The sequence below is a fragment of the Oryza brachyantha genome, chromosome 2 (assembly GCF_000231095.2).
Source record: "Oryza brachyantha chromosome 2, ObraRS2, whole genome shotgun sequence".
Lineage (NCBI taxonomy): Eukaryota > Viridiplantae > Streptophyta > Magnoliopsida > Poales > Poaceae > Oryza > Oryza brachyantha.
The window spans coordinates 7159880-7179342 of record NC_023164.2 but is presented as its reverse complement, the minus strand read 5'-3'; the positions used below and the strand labels follow the sequence as shown (position 1 = coordinate 7179342).

Genomic DNA, 19463 nt, shown 5'->3' with positions numbered 1-19463 from the left:
AACGGCTCCTTTTTTTTTTCCGAACGTTGGGGGGGGGGGGGGGGGGGGGGGGGTTATCTAGTATCTACTGGGTGACGGCTCTCCGTATTAAAGGTTTTGATTGCAATGATTTATCACGGTAAATAGGTTTATTTTTCTGACCTGGAGAAAAAAAACAAAACTAAATAATTTAGATTATAATATTATGGTCTTATTTTTTTCTATGTACATTTTGATTTTTTAGCACGCTTTAAATTATAAAAATTATGTGTGGCTTCGTGCAAAAGTTTCTATATAAAAATCATTTCTCTAAACCTTGCATCCGAATGCTAATTGATGTTGATCAGGATTGTTACACCCTGAGTTATTGCCCTAGCCTAAATTAATTAAATAAATAACTAAAATACAATTTGTTTAATTAGTGTAGGAGAAAACCCAGTGCAAATTAATTTAATTAATTGAAAGCTTCTCAGAATATTTTAAAGGCATAATTTGCTACAGGGCATTGAAAAAACGTGTAATTAGTCAGTAGACACATTAAGATCACGAATTTGCTGTAGAGCACCATAAAAATATGGTAAGTAGCTAGTAGACACTCCTGCCATTATTTTTTTACTTTTGGAGTCAAAAATTTTAAAAATGACGAGATTGCCCTTGGTGGCCGGGTCGATGTCACCCTCGCCGCAGCTGGGTCATCGTTGTCGCCGCCCGCTCAGTCACCATGTAGACTAGTTTTCGGGTGTGGTGCAGCACTGAGACCGACTAAGTCTGGTTCAACCGGACCTATTAGGCATAACGGGTTGGCCACCGAGGGCAATCTCGTCATTAAAGTTTTGGACTCCGAAATTAATAAAATAATGGCCGGAGTGTCTACCAGCTAATTACCATATTTTTGCCGTGCCCTATAGCAAATTCATGATCTTACGGTGTCCACTAGCTAATTACACATTTTTTCGATGCCCTGTAGATAATTTTATCCATTTTAAAATATCCCGAAAGCGCTAAAATAATAACAGGATTTATATTTAAATTTCAGTGAATAAAATTTGCTTAAATAAATTTAGTAAAAATCAAAAAAATTGAAGGCAAGTTTTTCCTTCTTTTTACTTTTCCCTCTTCTTTTTTCCCGCTCTCTTTTTCTTTTTCCATTCCAACTTTTTTTTCTCTTTTTCTCTCCTCCTTTCTGTCTTTGTTCTCCTTTTCCACAAAGTGGGCCGGCGGCCCACTTCCTCCCTTCCTTCTCATCCCCTTCGCTTGGCCTGCCTCCCTCTCCTCTCTCCTTTCTTCCCCTCCCAGTCGGGCCACCCTAAGCCACCACGACCCAACCCCTCCTTTCCTTCCTGCATGGGTCGAGCCGCCGCCCATCTCGCGCTCAAGTCCGCTATCGCCCCTCCCCTGTCCCCAGAACACCAACAGGTAGGGCCCACCTGTTGGGCCCGTCGTCCTCCTCCAGATGGTGCCCCCCGCTGGCCACCCTTCGTCTCGCCATCGCGCGCTCGGATCTGTCGCATCACCGTTGTACGCATGCCACGTTCACTGCACTCTCCGCCCGCGCCCAAACCTCCTCCATCGCCGTGTCACGCGTCGCATCCGCAGCCGTCGCCGCCCATCCTCCCCTCTCGCGCAACAGCCACCGCCGCTTTGCTCGCACCGGCTCAATGGCCGGCGCCGCCTTTCCCGGCCACCCGCAACTGTCGCCGCTGCCTTCCTCGCGTCTGCGTCCACCCTATGCACGTGTCACCGCCTCAATCCTCCACTATAAATGCCCCCTGCGGCGTTGCCGCTGCCCTCCTCTTTGCTCTCGCCCACCTCGCCCCCACTCCCGCCGCCGCTGGTCACCGTTGAGTCCGTGAGTCTCTTGTCGTCTTCCGTCCTCTCTCGCCGCCGTTGTCGTCACCGTTCATCGGTGAGCATCTCCTCCCGTCACCTCCATGTGCGCATGCCATGTCCATAGCGTCGTCAGCTGCGCGCCACCAATCCCCGCCTCGCCGCTCTGTGCTGCCTTCGAGGCCACCGCCTCTGCCTCCTCTCCCTAGCGCCGTTGCCGGTGAGCACCACCCTCCTCCCCTTCCGTCGCCTTATCACGGCGCCCTCGGCATCTGTCACGCCCCGATTTTCAATCGGGATTAAAAGTCATTAAATAATACGTTTTCTAGAAATTAAATAAAAGTTTAAGCAATTTAATCAAGTAAAATAACAATGGAAATTAAAAGCTTCATTTAAAAATCATGGTCAGAAATATTTTTGTAATATTCTCTATGCCCTAATATACTCTTTGAAATTTCCCGTGAATTTTCGAAGCTCAATAAATAATTTTAGAAGCACAAAGTTCATTTAATCAATTAATTCGAAGAAAAAAAAACCTCTTCCCTTACTCTGGGCCGTCTTCGGCCCATGGCCTTCCTTTTTCCCTCGGCCTGCTCGGTCCTCCCCTCCTTCCTCTTCCCTCCTGGGCCACCAGCCTCTTTCCTTCCTCCTCGCGGAAGTCTGGTTCGGCTCCCCTCCTGGTTTCCCCTCTCTCTCCCCGATAGGTGGGACCCGAGGCCCCACCTGTCATCCCCCTCCTCCAGCCGGCTCGCTCGCTCGCCACCTCCCCGCTCTGCCTCTCCAGCCCGCAATTGTCGCCTGATCCCTCTGGCCGTCGTGCGCCGTTCGCGCCGCACCAACGGCCATCCCCACACCTGCCGCCCACGCCGGTCGCGTCCGCCCCTGCCGCGCCACCTCTCCACGCGCACGTTGGCCGCATCCACCACTCCACGTCGGGCCAACCACCGCCCGTAACTATCGCCTCACTCGCCACTCGCGCCAGTTACACCGTCCTCCCCTTTAAAGGCCTCGCACCGCCATCGCGCGCATCGCCCGCTGTCGCCGCCCCGCCTGGCTGCCGCACGCTCTGCCGCTCATGCCGTAGCCACCTCGCATCGCCGCCACGTGTGTTGAGCCGTCGCTCATCGCTCGCCGCTCACGCCGTAGCCGCATCGTCGCGTGCCGTCATCTCGCGTCGCCCCAAGTGCCGCCTCTGCTTCGGCGTTGTCGTACGTTGTTCGCACGTGCTACCGTGCGTTGCAGCCGCCCGCGCCGAGCTGTCGCTTCGCATCGTTGTCGCGTCGCCCTGCTGCCGTGCGCCGCTGCCACTCGCGGCCATGCGAGCGCTGCTGCCGCCGCGTGATGCATCGGGTCGCCTCTTCCCGCTTGTTGCGTCGTCCGTGCGTAGCTGCCGCGCGCATGCTCACCGCTCGTCGTGCCTCGCCTCCGCCTTGCCTTGCCTCCACGCGTGTCGCATAGCCGCGCCTGTGCCCGTCGCTCGTCACGCCGCTTGCTCCCGCGTTGTCCCGAGCTGCCGCCGCCGCTCGCGCGTGCGCTGCTACCATCGCAGCCGCTTTGCCGCATGTGTCGCCTCGGCCGCGCCGCGGGTAAATGTCTAGCCGCTGCTCACAGCCGCCCGCTATCGCGAGTCGCCTTTGCCTCGTCGCCGCGCCTTGCCTGGCATTATTGCTGCCACCTGCCGCGTCATGTCGCCGTCGCGTCGTCACCGCCGCCGCCGTGCCCCGTGCCCGTGCAAGCCGCCGCCGCCGGGCCGCTAGTCGCCGTCGCTACGCTTCTAGCTCCGTCGCCGCTCGATAGCCATCGCTCGCTGTCGTGCCCTCGTCCGTCGCCGCATCGCGCCCTGCGCTGCCGTTGTCTCCGCCGCTGCTCGCCGTCGCGCCACGGCTGCGCTGCCTCTGCCGCCTGTCGGTCGAGCGCCTCACGCGCCCGTATGCCCTCGGCTGCCCCGATCGCCTTCAGCCGTCCGATCAACAGAGGTCCCTGATTTGGGCCGTCCGTGTTCTCCCTTGCCCGCATGGACTCGGTCCACCGTGCACCCCCTCCCATGGGGCCCTCTTGTCGGTGCCACCCCTCCCCCGGTGACATCATAAAAAGGTATTAATTGCGCTGTAAATCTTTAATTAATTTCAGAAATTGGTTTAAATGGCAAACCTCGCATCGAGAGCTCGTTCTATCGAAAAAGATGGTGATACGCCGAAGATGTATTGTATGAACTAATTGTTGTTTTACAAAGCTACGGGATAACCTATTTATATCCCAGAATCTAACTAACCTAACCGGATATAGATCTGTATTAGCAACTAACCTATTACATATGGACTCTAATTAAATATTAAATTATAAACAAACTCTAAGTTACAGATAAAACTAAATTACATGGACGGTGACTAGTTCCGAATCTATCTCTAAGCTTCTGGGCCCAATCGGACTCCAATCCTTGTCCGATTCAGTCTCAATCGGCTGAACCTGTACTGACCTCGGCTTATTCTTCCCGCCGATTGCTGCCTTTTCTTATCCGATTCAGTCTCTAATTGTGCATTAATCCTCAACGGCTATTTGCCAAATTCCGACGCTAACACCTCCGTTTGATACCAACTGCATTCACTTATCCTCTTTCTTGGGTGCTACTTGTTGAGTATCATGGTTTGCACTAATTTTTCTCCCACCAGAGCTTGAGTCAGAACGAGGTAGTTCACAGAAGTGAGGTTCATCCGTCGTTGAGAGTATCTATGGTCTGGAGCCGTCTTCATTAGAGCATCTCCAACAGCATGGCTATTTGGCTCTCCAAGCCAAAATTTGGCAATTTTGCCAAAAACTAACAGTCCAACAGATTTTTCAACCAAATGCCCAAGCCATCCGACTGGCCAAACAAGTCTTCCCGCTGGCCAAGCCAAATCAGGGTTGCTAAGTGTGGGGTCCACACCCACGCACCTTGCGTTCACACCATCCACGCCCATCCCCTCCCAGCCGCACCTTGCCAAGCAGCCTCCTCTCTAGATCCGGTTCTACCAACGTCACCACTGTTTGGCTCGCTCGGCAGCGTCGTCGCTGCCGCCTTCGTCCAGGCGCTATCATCGGGCCAGGCCGTTGCCGTCGTCGTCGGGTTGAAGCAAGACGGACGTCCGCCGCAACCTCAGACCGAGACAGGCCGCTGTCATTGTCGTGTGGTCAGGTCGTCAGGAGCTAATGAAACTATTTTAGTAAAATTTAATTCTCTCAATTCCTCGGCGATCACGCCAAAAACGCGAGTTCCCTTTGGATTTCCTTTTTATCAATGATAACTGCTGCATTGTCGTCATAGCATATTATTATACCGTCTTTGCATTTGAACTCTTTACATGTACGTACAATTACCACTCGAATTACTTCGGATCTTTCTAGAGGCATTTGGGGTTGTTTGGAATGTAATATTCTCTCTGTTATATATTATAAGATAATCTAGATTTGTCTAGATTCGTCCATGTATCAATATATATGTTTTATATATATGTCTAGATTCACCAGCATATAAATGAATCTAGGTAAAATTAAAGAAAAATCTTATAACATGGAATGGAAGGAGAATATCTCTCAAATAATATAGAGAGCGAAGTATTTCACATTTTCTGGACAAAACTAATTCAAATGAAAACACTGTAAAATTTAATGTTTGCCCACTCACCTAGCTTTAATATGTGTGAACGAGGCTAGCTTCTATACGTGTGAATGAGACACTATGTGTTAGATATATATTATTGCTATCTTTGTATTTTAAAAAATGACACCATTACTTTTTCTCTTATGTTTGAGCATTCATATTTTTCAAAATTTTCTACAAATATATAAAAATATAAGTTATAACTAAAACACATTTAGCAGTAAATGTAATAAGATAAATAATAATGATGTAAGTATTTTTTAACAAGATGAATAGTCAAAAAAAGTGAAACAGTTTCATCCTAGGGAATATTATAGAACAATGTAGATAACGATTGGAGTAAAGAGGCTGAGTTGTCTGTGATTTTTACAGTCGTGTGGACAACACCAATTCGATTTGTTTGAAATTTATAGTACCCTTGTTCCTAAATGTTTGACGATTGACGATGTTGATTTTTTTATATACGTTTGACTATTTGTCTTATTTAAATTTTTTTATCAAATATATAAAACTATATATACATAAAAGTATATTTATAATAAATAAAATGATATAAACATAATTAATAATTATATAATTTTTTTGAATAAGACGAGTAGTGAAACATATATAAAAAGTCAACGATGTAAAACATTTAGAGACAAAGAGAGTATATATATGGAGTAGCTCAAGTGTACCGTTCACGTACGTACACTGTACACATGCCCCGTTCTCTCCTCACGTACGTACGCACGGGCTAGCTTCTTACTCTATTTGGAATAGGACTCGTGGCCCACACGATATACATGCGGAAAGAAACCCTATTTGGGGGCGCCGCCCATCGCTGTTCTTCTCTCTTCTCCTCTCCTGTGTTTCCCTTCTTGTCGGCTCCGATGACCTAAGCTGCAGCGGCTACACGCCTGCTGCCGCCGCCGACGAGGTGATCACGGAACGAGAGGTAAGAGCGAGATGGCACACGAGAGCGAGACCACGCCGAGGCGCCACCACCGCTCGCCCACCAGGAGCCGGAGGGATGAGAGGAGGAGGCGGCAGCACGACGATGAAATGAGAGCGCGGGGAGCTACGAGGGCGCCGCTGCGGCGGCGGCATGGTGGCGAGACGGGGGAAGAAGGTCGCCGTCGGCGGTGCGATGAGAGGTCTGAGGAGGAGGGGCGCGTGGTGCGGCGGCTCCGGTCGGAGATCGGCGAGGTGAGTGGCTCCCTGGAAAGGATCACCCGCGGCGTGGCGAGTTCTTGGCCGCCGAGTTTGCTGCAAGGTCTCCGTCTCAGGCTGCTCCTCCCGGACCCGGTGGAACTGATGCACTTTTGTTCGATGGTGATCAGGGTGGAGTCCATGGGGGAGCTGTAGCGGCGGCTGTTCATGCTTCGTCGTCGTCATCTCAGCCGGCGGCTCCCGGTCCTACAGTGAGGAGCTCCTCCTCCGCCGACTGCAACACCAGGAAGAGGAAGACGGGCCCTGAATCCTCAGAGAAGGCGACCACGGCGAGCTCGAAGAGGATGAAGACGGTCGTCCCTGCCCTAGGGCAGACGCAGCCGAAGGTTCATCGTCAACAAAACAAACCAGCAACGGCGGCGACGGCGACGGCGAAGACGAAGGATGCCACCCGACCCCGATTCCCCGCCATACCATTGCCGCCGCCCAACTACGACGAGGAGGAGGCCGCCAACACGCGGAGAGCCCTCTTGCTCGCGAAGTACGCCGGCACGATCGCCAAGGCGCAACAGCAGACCGGGCTCCGCCTCCACGACGACGTCCCCAATGGGCGAGTCACTCTCAACGCCGAGGAGGACCGGCTCCTCCGGCGAGACGACGAGAGGGCGAGGGCCCGGGAGGAGCTGCGGGGGGCGGAGAGGGAGGCGCGGGGCACCGGCGGGCTGTGCGTGGACAGGAACAGCATACGCCCCGAGCACCTGCGGGCACTCGCCATCACCCGCGAGATCGAGTACGGCGTCAGCCCGGCGTGCCACCGCGGCGAGGACGGCGTGCTCCGCTTCAGCGCGCGGCGACGCCGCTCCAGCCCGGTGGCCGAGCTGCTCGGCCTCTTCGTGAAGGCACAAGACTACGGCGAGCTGGAGCTTGATGAAGATTTATTCCAAGAACTACATACATGTGCTAGTTACACAAATTGCATGCCTTGAGAGATCATATCATTCGCATTTTATTTATCTGCATAGCTTGGCTCCTTGTAGTGATCCCCTCATTCAACTGTGTTTGATTATACATGTATATCAATTCATTCATTCTAGCTAGCTTGCATTTGAGATCACCTTCTGTACCTTGATGCCAAGAAAACTCACTGGAGAGATTTGATAGAAGAATATACATATTATTTTTCTTTGTTTCACCAATAGGGGCTACCCTTTCTTGATTTATTGTGTACATTGATGGCTTGATCTATGTTTTAGTGTAGTCAATTTTAACATGCTTGCATTTGTTGTAGGACATCCTGAACAAAATTCATCAAATGCTTATGTGTTTTCATTTGTAAGGGATGTATCAATAATTATAGATTAGCCAGAGTAAGTCGGACCGAATAAATCCAAATTGAACTTCTGTTGGGAATCCTTCCAAAGCTTAAAGAAGGGGTACGAGGAAATCGGTGTCATCTTTTGGCTTACCGAACAAAATGCGAATCGCGATGTATTTAAAAAAAATAATTTATAAATAATACTTTTATAAATATGTGTTTAGCGATTTAAAATATAAGGCTAAAAAACCTACGATAAAAAACTCATAATCAACTTCAAATTTAATAAGGTTGAAAATTTTAATTTTTACTTATAAACATAACAATAAGCGAAAAGAAAAGACGATGGTATTTGGCTGTTAGACTGCACGTACGTTTGACTCAGTATTAGATGCTCATATATTGTACCTGTGGAGGCACAAAAGCAACGCCTGGAATACATGTGCTAACATAACATTGGTAGCTGTTTTTGAGATAGGTTCTTAATCTAATGCAAAGATAATTAGACAAGAACTCTTAAGTTCATCAAAAGATGCAAAGCAGCAGGTTGGTTTCATGGTGGGTTTCTTGTTTTTACAATGGATTGCAAGTGTAATACCTGCACGGTTCTAGCTACTTGTCCATTCTGCTTTCACTTTGCATGAAGTCATCATCGTTTGAATAACCTGTAGGAGGAATGATCATCAAACCATCACAGTATGACATGTCTAGGAGATCTGAGATCTCCAAAGAACAAATATTCTTAGCTTGGTTAAAATCAGCCAGTGGTGGTTTCGATTTGACTATCTTTTCACATTCTGATGGAACTTCTGGAGAAATGATGACTTCTGGACTCATTTGTTTACTTTTCTGCAGGGGCCTTTCAGATTTTGAAATAGCACACACTTTGAGCTCCACTGGGCTTGACAGAAAAGCCAGCCTCTTCCTAGCCTTTTTACGCTCATTCAATCTATCCCTTATCCTCTGAGAAACTTCAACTGGATGAGGATCATGTCTTTTTTTACACAGGAACTGAGAACTTTCTCCTTCTGATGTACCAGTATTTTCACATAGTTCTATGAACCCTCGTTTAGATTTTGAGCTTGTGCGTTGTTTAGATTTTGAGCTTGTCTTGGATTTTGAGCTTGTTGCACGTTTAGATTTTAACCTTGCTCGTAAATCTGATAATAGTTGATTCTCATCAGATAAACCATCAAACTGCTGGACAACATCTAAGTCATTATTCTGTGGAACTGACAGATTTTCAGGTAGACCAGGAAACTTTTTGAGCAATCCTTCTTTAGATTTTAAGCTTGTTCGTAAATCTGATAACAACTGATTCTCATCAGATGAACCATCACAACGCTGAAGAATATTTGAGTGACTATCCGGTGAAACTGATTGATTTCCACCAGGAAACTTTTCGAGCAATCCTTGTCTAGATTTTAAACTTGCTCGAAAATCTGATAACAGTTGATTCTCATCAGAAGAAGCATCACACTCCTGAGGAATATCTGTGTCACTATTCTGTGAAACTGATAGATTTTTAGGAAGACCAGGAGACTTTTTGAGTAATCCTTGTTTAGGTTTCAAGCTTGCCTGTAAATCTGATATCAGTTGATTCTCACCAAATGAACCATCACATTGCTGGAGAATTTCTGAGTCACTATTCTGTGTAACTAATAGATTTTCAGGCAAACCAGAAAACTTTTTGAGCAATCCTGAAGCTAAATATGAATTCAATTTTCTTTTCAGAGGACCTCTCCAGTGTTCTTTGATTGCATAACTTGTCCTGCTTGTAGATGACTAGCAATTTTAGTGTCACAGAAAGCCTTTTGAAGAGGCTAGACGCATACTGGATAAATAAACAAAGGGGAAGTGCAACAGCTCCTATAAAATGTGAAGAAACTTGGAGGATGTGGGATGATGCTGAATTGCTGGTTTCTATCTTTTTAAAATATTTGAGATCTTACCTCCCTGGGAAATGTTCAACCATTCTTTGCCACTTATTTCCATAAGTTTGTTGGGCACGAATCAATTTTAGCTCCTCCTCTTGCGACCACGCCTGTTTGTTTATTGCAGGGTCTAGAGTGAAACTCCACCTGTGGTTATGTACATTATGCCCATCCATATTTAGTTCAAGAAATCTGAATGCATATTGACCATGCAACGAGAAACTAAATGTATAGCAAGAAAATTTCAAGACATGCTACCAGTGCAACAAATATATTCTTTTCACAAAAGGGACGCTGTACCATAAGTTTTGGAAATATGTAGAAGGTGCAAACAACATTATCCATTTATTGCCACAACAACAAAATCATTTCAATCAAAAAAGGTGCACTACAAAGTGGGTTGATGATAAATCATATGTTCTGCCATAAGGATGCAGTTTCATATCTTGACATGGATTTATGTTGGTAAGACAAATTAGAAATAGACATGCATATGAATCAAGAAAATGTCAGCTATGCTATCTTTGAGCAGTACAGACTAGGTTGACAATGAAATGGGGGAGAAATAAGAAAATTCTATGGGGAATGGTGGATCAAAGCAAACAACACAAGGTGGAAATGAAAGCATGAGCATATAAGTGACAAAGTCAGAACTCAATGTGGAGGCTATTCCAGGCTATTAAGTCAAATACAAGATAAATGAAAGAATGCCATGTCTAGAAAATATAAATGGTGTCAACCAAACATCGCAGTTTTGCTTAATTACCTTGCTTTGCATTGTTGTACATTTCGACCAGGTATAGTGCGCGCAACAGTTTCCCAGTTCTTCTGTCCATATCTGTTTACCATTTGAATAAGTATGTCATCTTCCTGGAAGAGAAGTCGATTTCATGTTGTTAGGGGACATGATGATGAATGAAGTAATAAACCCAACAAGTCCAGAAAAAAATAGTAAAGTTAAATGTAAATCACTTTCCTCTGTTGACCATCGACGTCTGGTTTTTTCAGATTTTTCAACACTGCACTTGTCCTTGGTGCTTTGGAAACGTGTCTTGCAATACCAGCCAGCTGCTTGAAACCAGAAAGCATATTTTATCTAAATCCATTAATTATGAATTTGCCACTTCTAGTAGATGCTGACATCATGAAGGACTAAAATGAACTGACAGGAATCCTAACGGTAGTAATTAGGGTTCATATATGTGATGAGACTATGAAACTAGTAATGAAAAACTCACGAAATCAAGCGTGGCAATTTTGGTTGATCTTTATGAAGCAAGGTTATTGGATATGAAATCCATGGATACAAGATCAATCAACAAGTACCGAATCACTGCATTATGGCTAAACATTTAATGTCAACTAGATATTTGCACCTGGATGGAAAGGCAGTCCCGATTGCATTACTAGATATGTTAGATTGCTAGAGCAGCTTCATTGATTGAATGTCCTACTCCCATTAACCAATTAGCGGGAATGGAAAAAAGACCAGGGAAAATTAATGAAAATCAACTTCGTACTATCAAACAGAAAATGTACTGCACAAAAACCCAAACTTCCATTTGCTCTCCAAAGAATAACAGTAGATAAGGATCTTGCTGTATGTGCATATAATAATAATATTTACAAAGTTGCAGAGTTTATAGACAACCGTTGTAATTCCAGTTGCTGTAACCAAAGTGATATCAAGAAGTTCTTTTTTCCCTTCGCTGTATGAATAACCAAGGAAAATTATTTCAAAACTTTAAACTTCTGATGTTCAAAAGATGGCTCTTATCTGATGGAAAACTTGTCAATTCTCACAATTCAGACCGAAAGAAACATGAATGATAATCTCCATGGAAAAAGGCTGTTGAATGCATGTCCTAACTTCCATATTCTTAAATGAACTTGCATTTGGCAAGAGTAAATTACCTATCTTTCCTAATTCCTCTTCTTGGAAATGCTTGTCAGTAGCCTTTACTGTATCACCCTGCACATATAGTTAAAAATTAAAATGTGACCTATTCACTAGCTATTCAATCAGCTAACAAGAAACTACCAACTATAAGTTCAGTTTGATCACGAAATGATAATAACAGGACCAATAACAGGGAAATTTTTATTCATACCACAAACATTTCACTAGTACCAACAAATACCACAAGATTTCCATTGATTGCAAAAATACCACAAATGTGATGGAAGTGAACTGAGAACCGACGGAGCAAAATATTGTGACAAATTGCCCCTCTTCCATGGAGTTTGTCATCCATAGATTCAACACAGTGGTGATGGCGAGACACTTGTGCACAGGCAAGAGAGGCCACAGCATACTGGCAGTGAGGGAGTCAGAAGCAGACCGGAGAAAATCGATGAAGACGGTGGTGGCTTCTAGGGCCTGGGCACCGCTATGGAATGGATGGTAGGGAAAATGGATTTGCATGTGAGGAATCTCTGTTATGATGCAGCCATGGAAGTCGGTTTGACCTCTTCAACTTAGCTTCTTGATTTGGTAGGGAAGAAAACACCATGGATTTAGTGAAGGAAATGCCATGAATTGATTTCAGATTGGTTGATTTGAGCTTTGAATTCGGTAGGGAATCATTTTCAGATTACTTGATTTGAGCTTTGGATATTTTTTTGGGAAGACTTTGCAGCTTTGGATTTGGTGGGGAAGAAACAGAAAATATAGACGTAGATCTTGATGGGGAAGAGAAAGGACATGTTCAATTTCATCTTGAGAGCTTACATCGTTTGCTACCCATCCCTGTTTATGATATATCTAGAAGAAATGAAACCAAGCTGTGGTATAGAGTGGCGATGAGATAATTGTGGTATAAAGTGGTATCGATGGAATTTTCCCATATATAATCTTACCAACCACTGTAAGCAGAAACATGTGACAACTGATAATATGACTCATGTTCTACTTAAGTGCTGTAATGCAAACTTTTGGAGGAAAATGTAAAAATGATGGAGAGCTTTTCTTTCATTATGTCACATTGCAACATTTCTATTAGTCTAAATTACAAATAGCACAGTTGGCCCAGAAAACCGTGTTCTCTTAAATTTGTACCAACGATTTAACAAAGATCCTTCATGGTGGTTTGGATCAAATAAATAAAAATATGACAGACCAAACACTAGCATAAATTAATCGTAAAATACAACACAGAACATGGAAGCCCCTTTTGTAGTATTAGCGATACACTAGCATAAATTAATCAAATCATTTATGATGATGATTCAAAGTTGCACCGATTTTACTGGTTTCTTGTTCTGGCATAAATATGGATACTTTATGTTTTGGTAACTTGCTTCATATATGAAACAGAAACTTTTAAAAGCAATCTATCTGGTAGCATCAAATTGGCGCATCATTACCACATCCTCAGCAACCCCATCAGCCATGCTGGATTGATCTGCTGAATGGACAGCCCTGCTAAAAGACGGAGCAAATGATCAGCTACCGGTTTAGCAGCCAGCCCTTCTCCTAGTAACATCCAGGTCAATTATACATCTCACATTTGACTAGAATAAATTGTACTCCCTCCTATTTTATTTGTATGACGTTGGTTAGTTCAAAATTGAACTAACCAACGTCCTACATTGATGCATGGAGGGAGTACCAACTAGAACCAGATGTATCCCCATGCCATTTTTGCAATGCACTTTTGGTAAATTTCTGCATGAATGCTAGCAGGACCATAATTCCTAAAACCCCCACATGCATGGCTTCTGGAGAAATGGTAACACTCCCTGCCTATTATAAAAATCAGAAACACATCCTAAACAATATGTGAATGAAGCCGGTGGAAACAAAAATCTCCGTCCCCCAAGTCGAGCGCAAACGCCACAGCACAGGAATGCACAAACCACAGGACGAACATTCGGGGGACATGGGGGAGTGTTTCATCAGTAAGATAAGATAGCTCACTTCATCTCCTTGCCATCCTCGGTCAGCTGCATGGCGGCTGCATCCATAGGAACCCGGCAGGACAGCATTAGCCGAAGGTGAAGCTGGAGCGAACAAAAAAGCAAGCAAGCACGCACGCGAGCTTAAGACGAATCAATCAGCAAAGCCGGCAGGAACAGCAATCAAGCGAGGTGGGAGAGGGGAGGAGGAATCGGGGCAACTCACCGGCGGGCGGGCGGATGGGATGCTGCCCACCGGAGAGGAGGAGGGTTTTGGGGGTGGAACGGGGGATGGAAGGTGGCGCAGGGACAGCGGCGCCGCCCTCCGTCCGTCCTCGCTTTGGACGAGGAGCACGAGGAAGCGGTGAAAGGGAAAGGCAGGACGGCTGATCGGACGGCAGCGAGGCATCCAGCGGGCTTGGTTCAGGTCGCATCGGGACCGTCCGGGCTGCCTTTTTCCCGTTGAGGGCGGTACATGGCTGCAGCCCAACCGTCCAGGAATCTGTCATTTTGGATCTTTTTTACTCCGTATTTGGCTTGCTGTTACCCCCCTCAAGTTTTTTAAAAACGGAAATGTTGTATTACGGTCTATTTACGGTTGAACGATGACGATATACGGCTACTAGTATTAACCGTTGGCTCACTTCAACAACAGCGAAAAGAACATTTCACATGGAACACAACAACGACAGCATAGAAGACAAGACAGTGGTAGTAGCATCAACGGTGACAACGACACACTCCATTGGTAACGGGTCATTTTGCATCTTCATAGTTGGTTGAACGTATATCGGTAACGGTTATATTGATAAACCGTTAATGATATTATCCCTCCGTATCGGTCCATTTAGCTTGACAGATAAGTTTGGGTTTCAGTAACCCTTTATCTGTCATGGGTTTTGTACCGTGATTGGTCCGTGCTTCGGCCCGTTATCGATAGGGGTTCCGTAGTAGTGAACCAACTTAACACTTGGGTCTAATGGAATGAACCGAACGAGAAACACATAAATAGACTGATATACTACTAATAAGTTGGGGTATTAAATAAAGCCTCCCTATCTCCCTCATTTGGTGCTAAGTCTAGATCTAAAGCCATGAATGATCAATGATTTGTTCTATTGCTGTCCACCAGGGTGATGAAGTGGATCATAAAAATATGGTTCATTTTCAATCTGTTAGTATAGGAGAAAGTGAAGATACACTTATATACTCTTTCTCTTAGATTTTGTAGTCAGTCCGTGAGCTCTTGTATCCATTTTTGCCGCCGGAATGTCCATGTACTTGTAATTAGTGGCGTTGAAACTTCAATTTTTTTTGCAGCCTAATGCTGAGTGTTGGTGTGTTGTGAGCCTGTGAAGTGCTACTGTGCAGATCACTGTTTGGCTTTATTAATTGATGGATGTCCTAATAGACGAGGGAAAATGGGTTTTCTTTTGAAAAAGTGAGCAGGTCTCTTTTAAGTCAATTGTATAGCCAACTACTAGCTCCAATTTATCTATAGTTAATCTAATAGCTAATTTATAATAATAGCTACCTACAAAATATATACTACCATGTCCCACCAGTAATACACATATTATGTCTGGAGTTTGTACTGTAGCTGACTACAAATCTGTAGCTCACTGCTCTTCTCTCTCCTCTCCTGTCTCCTGTCTCCTCTATCTCAAACCACATCAGCAACAATAGTCTATTTTATAATAATACGTATAAAGATAGAGTCAGGTGTGGTTTTTTCATTAATATAATAAAATATTTTTTATTACGCTAGTTTGCTTTTTATACATTATCATGCAAGAAAGTTTTCTTTAATAAATGCTAATAGTCGACTCTAAGCCGTTGTCATGCATGACAACAACTTTTCTTTCTCCTTCCCTCTGTTTGCTCCACATTACCAAATTTGCTTACGTAGCGATTGAGACAGTTAACTAATAAGCACATTTGTACGTGTCCTTATTGTCCTATTAATTCGTCAGTTGAAGTTTTTAGAATCAATCCAAGATATAGTTTTGGGTAAAATGGGACTTATTGTCATCATGGCAACTTGCTAAGTACTAGGCTTTACCATTATCCTTACTTTTTTTCGAGGGACAATGCCACCAACACCAAAAGGGATAACAACCAACTACCTTTGTATCGCTTACAAATTAAAATATTCTGACATTACCGACTACAACGAACGGATAGGGTTTTCATGATTGCCTTCATTTGCTTCTCACCCTCTCGCACTAATGTTGTCAAAATTCTAGAGGATAAATCATGCTATTGCACTGCTTTCCTACTCAACTTGCCTCAACCACCCATGTTTCAAGCCCTAGATGCCTCCGGCCAAGCACCTTCAAGGCTCTGATTTGTTTTTTCCAACACGCCTTTTGTTCACACTTCAACGTTATTCCATGTCTAGTAATGCTTTTTCACCAGGACAGTCAACTACCCCTTTACATGTTTTCTCTTGGAATTCCCTAGTCATTTGTACCATTTAGCTAGCTTTGTTGCAATACTGACTTTTCCCCTTCAATCTAGCTGCCATGGCAAAGTTGACCAAAGGCTCTTCACGAGTAGCAAAATCTGAGCCTACTTCGTTCTTAGCAAGACACCTCTTCTTTCCACAGTAATGAGAAGGAGAGGAAGAAAAGAAATAAGGACTACTAGGTGGGCCCCTCCTATTAGGTCATTAGAGCATAATGATCCCTTGCTCTCCTGTATCCATTTGACACATGAGTCCTACATATCTCAATTATATGTGAACCCTGTAGGGTGTAGCCACCCATTGGGCCTTCAATGTTTGGACCACTCAGTGTTTAGGCCTCCTTTGTATTTCCCCCTGTTTGCATCAGGCCCCATTCATCATCCAATGAGAATATTCTTTTCCTGATTTAAACAAGCACTTCTCTCATTCCTAAAAGTTCTTTAAACCTCATGTTTCCATATCTTTGAACCTTAACTCTATTTGACCCCATTAAACTAAACAATTATTATAATAATGAGATCTGTCTAATGGAATTAACATAAATATGTATTATAAGTCATTTTTAGTGTTTGTACTGATTTATTGGTGAAAGTTATCCCATCTATTAATTGTTGTATGGTACTATCCGTTTTTTATTTGACTCAATTGATTTTTGGGATTATTCATCTTATTCAAAAATATTATATAATTATTAATTATTTTTTTATTTGATTCATTACAAAAATTATTTTAAGAAAAACTTATAATTTTAAATAAGACGAATGGTCAAATATAGATTCAAAAGACAACAACATCAAATAAAAAAATGGAGGTAGCAACATCAAGGCTTCCAAAAATATTTATGAATATATGTTTATAATGAGTTTATAGGATGTTCTAGATTCGGCACCAACAAATTTATAATTTTTCAATCACCTAGAACTAGACATTGGTAAGCTATATTTACGGGGCTATGGAACGTGCAGTTTTGTCAATGAATAACGTGGTATGCTTGTCGGCCTGAATTATTGACCAATTTTTACAGAATGGGATATCTGTAGTAAGCGTTAAAAGTCCTGTAACATTACTGTACCTTCTGTCCTGCTGTCATTTTCATCTTGTAAGTTCCGAGTCCAACTCGTAGAACTAGGCAAACGTTGGGGCTAGCTTATTCTTAGTTACATTCTCTAATTCTAGACTGAGAATGGGTAAGATGCCTACTTCCTCCTCCGTTCCATATTATAGATTTATCCGTATATTAATATATGTTATATGTATGTCTAAATTTATTAGCATACATATGAATCTAAGATCAGAAAAATCTTATAATTAGAATAAAGAGGTAATATTTGCCAAGTCAAAATACAAGTATATACCCCTTCATTTTTATATTGTAAGGTGTTTTGTTTTTTCAAAAAATCAAACTTCTCTAACTCCAACAATGTTTGTAGAGAAATACACCAATAACGACATCATCATATTAGTTTTAATACAAATCGATCATAAAAACATGGGTTACTGGTATATTTATTTGGCATTGTACATGTTATTACCTCCGCTAGTTTTACTGGTCGTTTTGGATATCGATACAATCTCTAATATATATATACATGTCCCATCATTAATTTTTATAATTATATATTTATAAAATTTATAAAAAAATAATCATATGAAAGTATTTTTCATGTCAAACCCATCAATGTCATTTTCAAACATTAAATTTATCTGACCAACTAAAAGAAGTCAAGTAGATATTTTTATGTGCTTGTTTTGCTCTGGCAAATGAGGAAAGACACTATCTTGAGCGTAAGGTCTCACTATCATAGTTTAATTTTAAATACATTAGGGCACGTAATTTGTCAACATACGACCTAAGTTTTTCTTTTACTGAATCAAATGCGAATAAGCCAAGCAGATTGCAACGAAAATAATGACGACAGTGAAATTCCCTTCCGACCAATGTCTTGGATAAAGATTCCTTTCACCAACGAGTTCTATTTCACAATATTCCCCAGTTCTTGTTGACTTTTCTTTAGTACATTGACACAATTTTCGATATGTCAATATTTAGTACCGGTAGTACTACCAAAATATTTTATACAAATCAACCAACATTAGTTTCACATACCAAATTGTGGTGAGATAAGATTTTGATATCTTCCCACACAGCCGCACAAGTTAAAATTATACACCTATATAATACTATATCTGTTTTATATTATAAGACTAGCATAGCCTAAATTCATCAATTAATATATATATATATATGTATATATATATATATATATATATGTATATATATGTATGTCTAGACCCATTACCATTCATATGAATCTATGCCAGGCTAGGCTAGAAAATTCTACATTATATAAAGCGGAGGGAGTATATCCGATGAGAACAGTGGGGTATGGACCAACCATGTCCCATATCGGCAAGGGCGGATACACGAGTAGGACAGCTATGGCTGTAACCCTACTCTTGATCCTAAATATGCAGTAAAATTTTATTTTAAAACTTTAAAAACTAAAAAATGAAGACAAAATTATATACATTCGAGCCTTATGTTTAAAAAAAATTCTGGCTCCACTACTGCATATCGGCCAAATGCTAGTAAGTCTATGTGTCTAGCCAACACATCATACATGTGTGACATGTACATAATGTGCTTCTGCTTGTGACACGGTGATACTAAGCCAGAACTAGCTATTGTACATATGATTGATACGAGTTTAGGACTCTCTTCACTATGGGAGTTTGGAAAAAAAAGGGAATAATTAATAAACATGTAAAGCTTAACTAAAACTATTTTTGCTTAATATATTTTTTAAAATACATCTCCTCTGTTGGAACACGATAATCGTTTTGCTATTTACAAATGAATTATGGGAAGTCGCCGTGTTGCGATGGAGTGCATGCACGTTATTAATGCATGATTCCACCCATCAAATTTTAAATTCCGGTATCTCCCTCTATACTCCTTCCGTCTCGGTATAAATCAAATTTTCAGCTTTTACCTAAATATTTCACTCTTTGTCTTATTTAAAAATTTTTATGATTAATTTTTTATTTTTATTAGATGACAAAATATTAATAGTAATTTATACATGACTAATTTTTATAATTTTTTAAAATAATTTTAAATAAGACGGATGGTCACATGCTATACACGAAAACCAAAGAATTAGTTCTTAGTAGGACAGAGACAGAGTGAATACATGGGTGTGCTATTAATAGGAATATTTTAACAAGGGTTGGGAGTTAGCATTCGTCTCTCAG

General features: G+C 42.8%; 1 protein-coding gene across 3 annotated transcripts; it reads right to left on the bottom strand.

Moving 5' to 3' along the window:
• Positions 1–8275: 8275 nt before the first annotated feature.
• LOC102720206 (transcription factor MYB28-like) lies at positions 8276–14026 on the bottom strand. Of its 3 annotated transcripts, none has more exons than XM_006647086.3 (8): positions 13968–14026; positions 13764–13800; positions 13211–13265; positions 11759–11816; positions 10817–10912; positions 10611–10710; positions 9863–9991; positions 8276–9681 (listed from the first exon to the last, which is right to left on the bottom strand). In XM_006647086.3, exons 2-8 carry the CDS (start codon positions 13793–13795, stop codon positions 8523–8525), a joined length of 1629 nt encoding a protein of 542 aa, XP_006647149.2. In that variant the 5' UTR covers positions 13796–13800; positions 13968–14026; the 3' UTR covers positions 8276–8522. The 3 variants fall into 3 exon arrangements, with proteins under 3 accessions (XP_006647149.2, XP_015689000.1, XP_040376898.1); XM_015833514.2 differs by having other exon boundaries at positions 13211–13268; positions 13968–14018; XM_040520964.1 differs by lacking the exon at positions 13968–14026 and having other exon boundaries at positions 13211–13268; positions 13764–13843.
• Between the last annotated feature and the right edge of the window lie 5437 nt (positions 14027–19463).